Source organism: Prenolepis imparis, unplaced genomic scaffold (assembly GCF_030444845.1).
Source record: "Prenolepis imparis isolate NDT839.2.m4 unplaced genomic scaffold, iyPreImpa1.0 SCAF_21, whole genome shotgun sequence".
In the NCBI taxonomy this organism is placed as follows: Eukaryota; Metazoa; Arthropoda; class Insecta; order Hymenoptera; family Formicidae; genus Prenolepis; species Prenolepis imparis.
In genome coordinates, this window is record NW_028141179.1 from 512,089 (window position 1) to 526,289 (window position 14,201).

Sequence of the window (14,201 nt, forward strand, 5' to 3'; positions counted from 1 at the left end):
TCGTGGAAATGCGATGAAATTGTCATTGTTATTCTAAATTGTTTCGAGCCATCTATCATCTTGTGAAATTAAAAAGTTTAGAGAAAAGTGTCGCGTTTGATAATAGGATTTTTCCATTATTTATATAGCTTTTTCAAAAATCTAGAAAAATTGTTGCATTACAAAAAAATTTTAATTGTAATAACAATCAAAGAAGAAATATTTTCTAGAAGAGAAAAAACATGTGCTTTTCCTTGAATTTTTTGAATCCTGGCTTACATGCTTTTATAGACTTCAATCTTTCATCGTTAATTTAGTATTCCAATAAATATTTGACTACAATATCGATATATAGCCCATAAAATTTGAAAAAATATTGTCACTATGATTATTATTATAATTATGATCTGACCATTTAGTCATTTTCTGCTCAAAGCTGCTGTTGCAATTTAAAAGATCGTGGTCCAGAACGTAATTTAATATCCGAGATAGAATCCAAGGATATCATAGATGAACTAGAACTAACGCTGGGCGATGAATACACAGGAAAGGGCACAGGAAAGTCACCTCCCACAGATATATCTGTATCAGTGTCCGAGTCTGAATCAGAATCAGAATCTCTACTTGGACTAGAAATGGAAAAGTAAAAATTGTATGGATTAAACATTACTGTTATATGAAAATGTAAATTATTTAATTATAGTAATTCAAGATAAATCTTTTAAGAATTTTTTATAATCTATAAAATTAAAAAGTAAATTTATATTACGTACTGATCAGAACTATTGTCTGATTTATCTTCATTATTTTTAGAGTTATCTGTAAGGAAAAGAACACAATTATATAAGTACCATTTATAGCATTTATAGCATACAATATTTCTTTTTACAAATTGAGAAAATGCTTACTTAATATGGAAGTACATTCAGCGCATTCCCATACAGGATTAGCCCATTTTAAATGTCCACATGCCATATGAATACCTTGCGATCCACAAGTCTGACATAATATCAATTCCCATTTACTGTAATATTTCACAATGATTTCATAATGATATATTACATATAAACAGCTTATCAAATTTTAATACTACTACAATCAACTATTATTTTATTTACATATTTTACTATTACTTACGCGTTACTGCTTACGTGCTTCCTTCCCTTTGGACAGAGACATTTCACTGCATCACACTGATCATATCTATACAAAAGCTCTTCAAATGCATTTGGTACCAATTCCCATGATGCATCCCTAATTACATGAAAAATATGTGTTTCTATTCTGTTATGTATGTATACCTTTGACTTATCAATGTTAATAGCATTCGTAATATTTTATTCTAGAAGTAACTTTTAATTCTATACAGTCAACTAATGTTCACACAAGAATTCTGAAGAATTAAAAAAGATCGTCAAATTTCTATACTTACTGACTCGGGATGAAAATGCCATATTGTAACATAGCATTTCGAAAATCTTTCTTATTGTTACAAAGAGGACACTTGAAAAAATATCCTGCACTTGTAGCAAGTTGCTGAAACGAAAAATTGTTTTGGATATATAGTTATATTTATAAGTATAGTAATATTGTATTTAAGAAATTGGAATGTCATTGTGATTTAAAATTAATTAATCAGCACAAGCTTTTCATGCACGAGATACTATTATAACCTGAACACATTTACGATGAAAGAATGCATTCTTTTTACAACAGAGAGCCCATAAGGTTTCCACAAAGTCACTAGAATTTACCGCCTCATAACAGATATAACATAATATATTATCTAATGGGCCAGTCTGCTTTAAAATATGTTCATCGATTTTTTGCTTTGGTCTATGATTTATACAATATGATCTGAAACATTCCAATTACAATAAATTGCTTGGTTATCCATAATTTTTACAATTATAACATCCTGTAAAAGATAGCGATACGGTATTTTTTCCTTACCTAAATTCACCAAAATATTGATGTAATGAACCTGCTTTCAAGCCACAAGGAAAATGAAATATCCTCTTACACCTTAGATTACAACAACCTAAAGTAGCACCAACCTTTTTACAATATGAACATACCTAAGAACATTAAGAATTATTTGTTACATATGATATTAAAATATTTATAAAATACTAAAGAACAATTAACGGAGAATATCTTTTTTAAATTATATACCAATCTCTTTCCTCTGCGAAGCTCCTTTTGTATGTCTTCTGTCAAAAATCTAAGAATACCCTCATCGTCGTTTCCTCTCTGTTCCATGTTTGAAGAAAGGAGCTAAAAAGAATGCACATAATGCGTGTGAATATTAATAATATAATTCTGGTAGATATACTATAATCTTTTTGTATCCAGACACATTTTAGATATATCTTTTAAATTCTATATTTAACAATGTTAGAGAAAAACAAGACAAATTCAAATCTCAACACATTTAAGGTTATTTCGAAGCAGAAAACCTACCAGGCAATAATAATGCGTGACAATTCCATTATATTCATGGATTTTCCCATACGCCAGCTCGTTGTCCTCCGTCAGGTTGCAAAAACAGCAGACCTTGCGCGAGGAGCTGCCCCTAGCGGACATTATTGCCCGAATGACAGAAGATCGCGAGAAGCTCGATCAGGGCCGAAGAACCTTTTGGAACGACAACAACCACGAGCACCCAATTATTTGCGAAATTCGGGCTCGATGTGCCATGACAAACGATCGCTAAACAATTAATATACAAGCTCCGTGAACTTGGCCCCCCAATTTTGACTTTTTGAGTTTTTTTTTTTTTTTATCGTTTGTAAGTCGTTTGTAGGTGATTGTTAGATTAATTAAAACGTTTGTTAGATTAGCCTCGCGCTGCAAAATAAAAAATAAAATTGACCGTAAAGTTAGCCCCCGGTTTTTTATTTTGATCCTATTTCAGTTTTGCAGAGGCTGAATCGATGCGGAATCGTTTGTTGGTCACGAATATGCTAATTAAGTCTTTTACACTTTCTAAAAAATATTTACATGAAAATAAGGATATATTGGTTACTAGAGCCGACAAGGGTCAGACTACTGTCATCATGGATAAGAAAGATTATTATGAAAAGATGAAATTATTATTAAATGACCAATCCACTTATAAATTGTTAAAGAAAGATCCGTTAAAAACTAACAAACAAGATAAACACATTAGTCAAGTCTTGGCGTAATAACGATTTGATTGATGAAGCTACTTACAAACATCTAAATTGTACTAACGGAAATCTGCCACGATGTTACGGTCTGCCGACGATTCATAAAACTGGCTTTCCATTAAGAGTTATAGTATCATCGATTAGTAGTCCGGTATACAATGTTTCCAGTTTCATTCACAACATATTATACAATTCGATTAAAAAACCAAACTCACATGTTAATGACGGTTAGACCTTTGTCAAAAACATTAGAGACTTTCCGATTAATAATGATATCATTAGATGTGAGTTCATTATTTACAAACATCCCGAAAGAATTGGTCCTCGATGCCATCAAAAAACGATGGAATGAGATAGAAAAAAACACTAAATTTAATTTAGCTCAGTTTTTACATGCTATTGAATTGATTTTGGATTCAACTAGCTTTAGCTTTGATGGACAGTTTTATGAACAAATATTCGGCAGTCCGATGGGCTCTCCGTTATCACCGATTTTAGCGGATTTATACGTACCTTTTGCGTTAGCTGTGCTACATTGCAATGTATGAAATTAAATCTGATTTGTTGAAAAGCTGTAGATATTAATTTATTATGTAGGATGTTGAAGGCAGCACGATACCCTCCAGTGGCTCATGCAAACTTGCAGCTCTCCATCAGAGGATTCCAGACTCTGCAACCACCGGAAGTAGCATCAGCAACAATCTCTGTCTCAGTTCTTCCTCTGCTCAACCATTTAGTTTGCAGCTCATAGAAAACATTGAATCATATGTATCTTTCTTTTGTCAAAAATGATTATTTCTATTTGACGATATCTTTTTCGAGCTCATCGCTGATTTTGTGTATGTAGTAAATTTTTACTAAAAGTAAATTTACCGATCACACATTTGGCACATGCGATAGATACGTAATACGTACGTATGTACGATAGATACGATGATCGTCGTTAAATTTTAGGTTCTTATTCTTCCTAGTAAATATCCTACCTAACTAAGATGCGTCTCCCATGTACGGCTGTAGTCGCGAATAAGTATCAATTTACTGATATTACATGAACAGTCAATTATTCCCTTTATTGATTCAAATATACAATATACATATATTAATGCTCGCTCTTATAAAGTTTTTGTGATGTACCATTCGATATGTACCCAACAATTTTATAAAATCTAAAATCGAACATGTGGTGTATAATCTACGTATAAATTCTTATAAATAGTCCAATCTTGATTATAGTCATAATATGACTGATTTATAAGAATTAGCCAAATATTACTCTTGCTTAATAAAAACCAATAATGATATTTTTCTTTGTCGCACAAACACTTTACCAGATATAGTTGTGCAATTATTTATACATTTTTTTAAGTCATCATACATTTCCCAATTTCCTGTTTTTCGATGGCAATAAGCAACGTAATGTCCTGTTTCATTACTGCTAAACGCATCGATGTCATTATTATTAAGCTTATCGACATATTCAATGGCTGAAATTAATTTATAATTGGAATTCAAAAAAGTGATGTTTAATGGAATTTCGGAAAGAATGATTGTTTTAGGCCGAACAGAATAATTATTCATATATGCGTAGCTAGACCATTGTAACAATTCAATATCTATAAAAAGATGCGCGCCTGTTCTAAAAGTTGTACATATATTTTCATTACCACATTGACTGCATTTTTGTATTATAGGTATGATTGCTTCAGTGATAGCTTCTTGTAAATTTATTATACCATATTTGAACAATAATGATCATATTCATATAATGTATATGCATAATCATAAATGTACATACATATTCATATATATGCATAAACATATAAATGTACATATACATATTCATATATATGCATAAACATATAAATGTACATACATATTCATATATATAATATGCATAAACATAAATGTACATACATATTCATATATGCATAATCATAAATGTACATACATATTCATATATATGCATAATTATAAATGTACATACATATTCACATATATGCATAAACATAAATGTACATACATATTCATATATATGCATAAACATAAATGTACATACACATTCATATATATGCATAAACATAAATGTACATACATATTCATATATATGCATAAACATTAATGTACATACATATTCATATATATGCATAATTATAAATGTACATACATATTCCAGATGCGTACTACCTTTGAATATGGAAAATTCATAATAGTATGAATAACCCTGGGCTCTAAATCTAATAACACAGCTCGTGGTACGTAATGCTCATCATCTGCTTGATAAAAAAAGGCATCCTTTCTATCCGTTCCCTCTATTGCATAATCTTCCAAGATTCCTTCTGGGCTGATTCCATGCTCTGTGCATAATCTCTTCCAAAACTCAAATCCAACTACAAATAAAATGTATAAAAATATATAAATTTTATTCTATGAAAGAAAATATATAGGTTTTATTACATTTATTATCTCGCACTATTATTATTAGAATATTACTAGAATATTACAAAGCACGCGTTACATTTGTTTCTTTATGGTATTATTTAAATAAATTGCAATTAAAAATCCCAAACTTAGAAGAAAGAAATGTTTTTGTCAATGCATAAAGGTAAAATTATATACTGATAAATATGCACATTCTATTTTTAATTTACGAATTTATCACATAAAATTTTGCATTACTATAAGGTTCCACTGATCTCTTTGTAAAACATATTCTTCTAACTCAAATACATAAAACAGAACATAAACATAAATGTACATACATATTCATATATATGCATAAACATAAATGTACATACATATTCATATATATGCATAAACATAAATGTACATACATATTCATATATATGCATAAACATAAATGTACATACATATTCATATATATGCATAAACATAAATGTACATACATATTCATATATATGCATAAACATAAATGTACATACATATTCATATATATGCATAAACATAAATGTACATACATATTCATATATATGCATAAACATAAATGTACATACATATTCATATATATGCATAAACATAAATGTACATACATATTCATATATATGCATAAACATAAATGTACATACATATTCATATATATGCATAAACATAAATGTACATACATATTCATATATATGCATAAACATAAATGTACATACATATTCATATATATGCATAAACATAAATGTACATACATATTCATATATATGCATAAACATAAATGTACATACACATTCATATATATGCATAATCATAAATGTACATACATATTCATATATATGCATAAACATAAAGGTACATACATATTCATATATATGCATAAACATAAATGTACATACATATTCATATATATGCATAAACATTAATGTACATACATATTCATATATATGCATAATTATAAATGTACATACATATTCCAGATGCGTACTACCTTTGAATATGGAAAATTCATAATAGTATGAATAACCCTGGGCTCTAAATCTAATAACACAGCTCGTGGTACGTAGTGCTCATCATCTGCTTGATAAAAAAAGGCATCCTTTCTATCCGTTCCCTCTATTGTATAATCTTCCAAGATTCCTTCTGGGCTGATTCCATGCTCTGTGCATAATCTCTTCCAAAACTCAAATCCAACTATAAATAAAATGTATAAAAATATATAAATTTTATTCTATGAAAGAAAATATATAGGTTTTATTACATTTATTATCTCGCACTATTATTATTAGAATATTACTAGAATATTACAAAGCACGCGTTACATTTGTTTCTTTATGGTATTATTTAAATAAATTGCAATTAAAAATCCCAAACTTAGAAAAAAGAAATGTTTTTGTCAATGCATAAAAGTAAAATTATATACTGATAAATATAAATATGCACATTCTATTTTTAATTTACGAATTTATCACATAAAATTTTGCATTACTATAAGGTTCCACTGATCTCTTTGTAAAACATATTCTTCTAACTCAAATACATAAAACAGAACATAAACATAAATGTACATACATATTCATATATATGCATAAACATAAATGTACATACATATTCATATATATGCATAAACATAAATGTACATACATATTCATATATATGCATAAACATAAAGGTACATACATATTCATATATATGCATAAACATAAATGTACATACATATTCATATATATGCATAATTATAAATGTACATACATATTCCAGATGCGTACTACCTTTGAATATGGAAAATTCATAATAGTATGAATAACCCTGGGCTCTAAATCTAATAACACAGCTCGTGGTACGTAATGCTCATCATCTGCTTGATAAATAAAGGCATCCTTTCTATCCGTTCCCTCTATTGCATAATCTTCCAAGATTCCTTCTGGGCTGATTCCATGCTCTGTGCATAATCTCTTCCAAAACTCAAATCCAACTATAAATAAAATGTATAAAAATATATAAATTTTATTCTATGAAAGAAAATATATAGGTTTTATTACATTTATTATCTCGCACTATTATTATTAGAATATTATTAGAATATTACAAAGCACGCGTTACATTTGTTTCTTTATGGTATTATTTAAATAAATTGCAATTAAAAATCCCAAACTTAGAAGAAAGAAATGTTTTTGTCAATGCATAAAAGTAAAATTATATACTGATAAATATGCACATTCTATTTTTAATTTACGAATTTATCACATAAAATTTTGCATTACTATAAGGTTCCACTGATCTCTTTGTAAAACATATTCTTCTAACTCAAATACATAAAACAGAACATAAACATAAATGTACATACATATTCATATATATGCATAAACATAAATGTACATACATATTCATATATATGCATAAACATAAATGTACATACATATTCATATATATGCATAAACATAAATGTACATACATATTCATATATATGCATAAACATAAATGTACATACATATTCATATATATGCATAAACATAAATGTACATACATATTCCTATATATGCATAAACATAAATGTACATACATATTCATATATATGCATAAACATAAATATACATACATATTCATATATATGCATAATTATAAATGTACATACATATTCCAGATGCGTACTACCTTTGAATATGGAAAATTCATAATGGTATGAATAACCCTGGGCTCTAAATCTAATAACACAGCTCGTGGTACGTAATGCTCATCATCTGCTTGATAAAAAAAGGCATCCTTTCTATCCGTTCCCTCTATTGCATAATCTTCCAAGATTCCTTCTGGGCTGATTCCATGCTCTGTGCATAATCTCTTCCAAAACTCAAATCCAACTATAAATAAAATGTATAAAAATATATAAATTTTATTCTATGAAAGAAAATATATAGGTTTTATTACATTTATTATCTCGCACTATTATTATTAGAATATTACTAGAATATTACAAAGCACGCGTTACATTTGTTTCTTTATGGTATTATTTAAATAAATTGCAATTAAAAATCCCAAACTTAGAAGAAAGAAATGTTTTTGTCAATGCATAAAAGTAAAATTATATACTGATAAATATGCACATTCTATTTTTAATTTACGAATTTATCACATAAAATTTTGCATTACTATAAGGTTCCACTGATCTCTTTGTAAAACATATTCTTCTAACTCAAATACATAAAACAGAACATAAACATAAATGTACATACATATTCATATATATGCATAAACATAAATGTACATACATATTCATATATATGCATAAACATAAATGTACATACATATTCATATATATGCATAAACATAAATGTACATACATATTCATATATATGCATAAACATAAATGTACATACATATTCATATATATGCATAAACATAAATGTACATACATATTCATATATATGCATAAACATAAATGTACATACATATTCATATATATGCATAAACATAAATATACATACATATTCATATATATGCATAATTATAAATGTACATACATATTCCAGATGCCTACTACCTTTGAATATGGAAAATTCATAATGGTATGAATAACCCTGGGCTCTAAATCTAATAACACAGCTCGTGGTACGTAATGCTCATCATCTGCTTGATAAAAAAAGGCATCCTTTCTATCCGTTCCCTCTATTGCATAATCTTCCAAGATTCCTTCTGGGCTGATTCCATGCTCTGTGCATAATCTCTTCCAAAACTCAAATCCAACTATAAATAAAATGTATAAAAATATATAAATTTTATTCTATGAAAGAAAATATATAGGTTTTATTACATTTATTATCTCGCACTATTATTATTAGAATATTACTAGAATATTACAAAGCACGCGTTACATTTGTTTCTTTATGGTATTATTTAAATAAATTGCAATTAAAAATCCCAAACTTAGAAGAAAGAAATGTTTTTGTCAATGCATAAAAGTAAAATTATATACTGATAAATATAAATATGCACATTCTATTTTTAATTTACGAATTTATCACATAAAATTTTGCATTACTATAAAGTTCCACTGATCTCTTTGTAAAACGCGGACCTTGACAGGAACGCGCGAATCTCGCTCTCCTGGCCCTCGGTGGTGCACTCGATGTGCTGCTCGCCGTATTCCTCCTCGACGCAGTTCGCGTCCTGTAGTCCTGTCCTGGGAGAACTGGTGCGAGTTGCGAGTCCTGCTTGGAGCAGCTCCGCTCGGCTCCTCTTTCACGATCGCAGGAGCTGATATTCCCGCCATCAATTCGTTACTTCCACCTTCCACTCTCCACGATTGTGAAATTGAAGCAGCACCCAGTACCCAGTACAGCGCCACGGCAGCCATTTTCATAACTATATACATATAATACATGTGTATTTGGATATGTATATGTGCGTAAATATTGGTCGTGTAAGGCGTGTAAGCTATTGCCGATTGGCTGAGATCCAAGTTGACCAAAAATGGTGGAATTGAAATATTTTAAGCCTATCTTAAATTTTAACTTCAATAATTTATATTATACATATACATATACATATATAATTTACACATGATGACATATATATATATATATGTGTGTGTGTGTGTGTGTGTATGTGTGTGTCAATAAATGCAAATAAATAAATACAATAAATTATATGATTGTAAAACATATGTCTATATAAATATACATATAATATATAAATAAATATATATATATAAATGTTGAAAATAACATTGGCTATGCGAGCCAAACGTGGATGTCAGTACGTATGCTTCCAATGAAATTAATTTTTTGGAATTTTTAATTCATGTGCACGAGGCACGAATTTTATAAATAAATATGTTTTAATATATATTAATTTATATTTGTAGTATTTTAATATAAATTTCTAAAAAAAATAGATGTTTCTGTACCAATAAAATATTCTAACATTATTTTTCTATGTATAAATACATGTTGTATATATGCATATATATATTATATACGCATATATAATTACCATGCATATAAAATGAGATTAAAATATACTATATATAAATATTTATACAAATCTATATATCTATATATATAAGTTCCGTCCGTCTGTCTGTCTGACCGCGAACTCCTTCCACATTTGTGGACCGATTTTCTCGAAATTAGTACCAAAATGTTCCAAATTTTTCGGGGCTGGCTGCTGTGAGGTTTTTTTTTAATTTTACGTCCTCACCCACGCACCCACCCATGCATACACACACGTGCATCCATACACACCCATACGCATATCTATCATACAAAGCTAAGTTTCGGTACAGTTTTATATATAAATTTGTATATAAGGGAGGAAAAAATATAACTCTTTTTATAAGAAAAGTGAACAGAAAGATACCTGTATTCTTTTCTGTTTGTTGTTTTGGCTTTTTAACAATAAATGTTTTCTCCTACACACATTTAAATCCACATGACAGAAATATATCTTTATTTGAGAGATCCAAAAGCAACTCATCTTCCAATTTGTTAATGGGATTTGCACAATTAGTATGGAAACAGATTTTTGTAAAAGCCAAAAAAATGTCTGCATAACATCTGCACTGCCATAATTCATATGTACTTGTGTATCCTTGGGAGAAATTGCGTCTTCCATATATGATATCTTCTGCGTTTCAACACCTATCATAAATCCAAACATGCAATCAAACAGTGCATCCACATGATCTTATCAATAATATAAAAATAATAGAAATTATATTTTAATTTTTTGTTAAAATATAACAGTTGATTAACAGAATTGTAAAGTGCTTGTGATACCTGCAGCAGAGACTCTTCCATTGCTTGCATCAATTCCTTCGTTTATAAAAAAAACAATGTTGATAACAAAATCCTGTCCCCATATCACACTTGTTTATATTTATTAATATTACGACTAATAGCAGAAAACATTTGTATTTTATACTTTGCAAATATCTCCTTGCCACTGCATGTAATGAAGATACATAGAACCAGAATGAATAACAATGTTTGTGCTTGGATTTGCTGAAAAAAAACATTTATTATTATGTATATTTGAGAATAAACAAATATAAAACAATATATGAAACATATCGAAAAATTTACTAATATTTATCTCCCTGTAAGTATATATATATTTTTAATGAATAAGATATAATTACTTTTGCATCCTGATAAATCGCCATTTTCTCGCAATATAATATTATAATAATAATTGATAACACTTTGAGTATTTTATTTCTTCTTTTATTATATCAATTTTCTTTTAAAATGCAGTATTTTCTTTCTTTTTCTTTTTTCCTCCTTATTTTATTACAATTTTCGCGTAAAGCTGTCATCGATATTTCACATGACTAAATATTTTAATAATTGTTAATAACAACGTTCATATTATAGTAATACACATACCTATAAAAATTAACATTTAAAAAAAAGGTAAAAAAAGGCGCCTAGTATGGGCACGCCAGTAGTGAAAAATTACCCATTGCAAACCCATGTGTAGAATCGTATGAAAAATTATCCATTGCAAACCCATGTAGATCGTATTACAAAAGTAATGATATAAAAAAAATTGCGCGCCAAGTGAAAGTAGAAACTTTTGTACCAGTGGAAAATTTAAATTGCAAACCTATAGAGTCGTATAATGAACCATTGAAAAATTTAAGTTGCAAACCCATGTAGAATAGTATAAAAATTAGAAAATTATTAAAATTAATACAAATAAAAAAAAATTAAAAAATTTTAATTAAAAAAACAGTGCATTATTGAAGTTAAAATTTAAGATAGGCTTAGAATGTTTCAATTCTACCATTTTTGGTCAAATTGGATCTCAGCAATAGCTTATAAAAATATCTATCAATATTTTTTTATTTATTATATATTTGTATAAATATTTATATATAGTATATTTTAATTATTAAAAAAACTTATCTTATTGCAAAAGGTAAAAAAAGACGCCAAATCTACATGCCATGTGAAGAAGTGTGTACACAAAAAACAGTGTTTTTTTAAATAATTATAAACTAATATATAACGCCAAAAAAAAATTGCGCCAAATAAATAAAAATTTGTTTTATAAAAAATGTCTTGACGAACAAAAACTTGGCGTGCCCGGCTCGGTGTGCTAAAATGACATAAATTTCCTAATAAGATGGGCAGTAGTTTTTGGAACACGGCTTATACGATTATCAATTTGTTAATCAACAAATTGACAATCATATAACAACAGCTCTGAATAACCTTTATATATGACTTTCTAGGAGCAAGATTTTATGAAAGTTTTGTATGTTGTAAAAGTTTTCTACATATGTTTTACAAATATTGAAGGTTTCATATTTTTTAAGGAAGATTTTATTGTAGTGTGTATGTTAATAAAATCTCTTACACCTTTTGAGATTTGAGACATATAATTGAAAACAACATATATTGCGACTAATGCCTTTTCAATTGAAAAAAATGTAAACTTGTTTTTTAATTTATTGAAGGACAAAACGCTTTCCGACGATCAAATGCAGTTGCATTTATCTAAATTCCATAGATGCCAAAAAAGAGATATATAATTGAAGACAACATATATGGACTAATGCCTTATCAATAGAAAAAAATGTAAACTGGCTTTTTAATTTATTGAAGGACAAAACGCTTTCCGACGATCAAAATCAGTCGCATTTATCTAAATTGCATAGATGCCAAAAAAGGGTAAATGCTATAGATTTATAACTTACTTATGTATATTTAATAATCAAGATAACTTAAAATTAAATATTAAAATATATATATATATATTATAATATATTTTATTTCAAAATCTAACAGAAAGAAGTGATGAATTAATAATCGACTCAAATTGGATTACGTGTCCACCATGCGTTGTTCAAAGCCTTGGAGACTTGATATATATTTAAATAAATCACAAATAACAAACATGACATTTTGTGCTGATTCTTCTAAAAGTAATCACATTACAAATGAGAACAAAAAACAAAGTCCGATATATAGTGTACATTTCACTGGCAATAATATTAAACAAGTAAACGATATGAAAAAACAATCAAAGATAAAAGTTCATATTCCATGCAATAAAAGAAAAAAAAGGCTCGAGAAAAGACGATTCAAGCATATAGTCTCACGTATTCCATCATGTGTTATTAAAGGCATAGAACAGAAACAATTATCAACGAAAGGAAAACGACAAATACCGCATATTTCACCGCGTGTTTCATCGGATATTTTACCACGTGTTCCTCCAGATGCTTCACCACGTGTTGCACCGCCTGTCTCACCGCCTGTTCCACCGCGTGATCTGCCGCGTGTTTCACCGCGTGCTCCACCGCATGTTTTACCCCGTGTTTCACCGCGTGTTCCACCGGATGTATCACCACGTGTTTCACCGCGTGTTCCACCGGATATTTCACCACGTGTTCCTCCAGATGCTTCACCACATGTTGCACCGCCTGTCTCACCGCCTGTTCCACCGCGTCATCCGCCGCGTGTTCCACCGCGTCATCCGCCGCGTGTTCCACCGGATATTTCACCACGTGTTCCACCAGATGCTTCACCACGTTTTGCACCGCCTGTTCCATTGCGTATTCCACCGCTTTCTACGCCGCGTATTTTACGCCCACGTATTCCATCACGT

General features: G+C 29.0%; 2 protein-coding genes across 5 annotated transcripts in view; both read right to left on the reverse strand.

Moving 5' to 3' along the window:
- Positions 1-255: 255 nt before the first annotated feature.
- On the reverse strand, positions 256-3,006 carry LOC145946771 (E3 ubiquitin-protein ligase PHF7-like). 2 transcript variants are annotated; one of them, XM_083056523.1, is made up of 9 exons: positions 2,443-3,006; positions 2,155-2,256; positions 1,933-2,057; positions 1,653-1,836; positions 1,412-1,515; positions 1,117-1,233; positions 888-1,003; positions 753-798; positions 256-608 (listed from the first exon to the last, which is right to left on the reverse strand). In XM_083056523.1, the coding sequence occupies exons 1-9, from the start codon at positions 2,563-2,565 to the stop codon at positions 410-412; spliced, it is 1,116 nt and encodes a 371-aa protein (XP_082912649.1). In that variant the 5' UTR covers positions 2,566-3,006; the 3' UTR covers positions 256-409. The 2 variants fall into 2 exon arrangements, with proteins under 2 accessions (XP_082912649.1, XP_082912650.1); XM_083056524.1 differs by lacking the exon at positions 1,653-1,836 and having other exon boundaries at positions 2,037-2,057.
- A 3,622-nt stretch (positions 3,007-6,628) lies between these two features.
- LOC145946774 (tubulin gamma-2 chain-like) overlaps positions 6,629-14,201 on the reverse strand; it is an 11,345-nt gene continuing 3,772 nt past the window's right edge. Inside the window, exons 1-5 of one of the 3 annotated variants that reach the window (XR_014427077.1) lie at positions 9,661-10,039; positions 9,127-9,329; positions 8,244-8,446; positions 7,361-7,563; positions 6,629-6,782 (exon numbers count right to left, since the gene is read on the reverse strand). Coding sequence is in view for 1 of the 3 variants with exons in the window: in XM_083056528.1 (XP_082912654.1) it covers positions 8,369-8,446; positions 9,127-9,329 (281 nt within the window). In the remaining 2 variants the exon portion in view is untranslated. Of the gene's footprint in view, positions 6,783-7,360; positions 7,564-8,243; positions 8,447-9,126; positions 9,330-9,624; positions 10,040-14,201 lie in introns of those variants that run through there. The other 2 variants (XR_014427076.1, XM_083056528.1) reach the window with 2 other exon arrangements.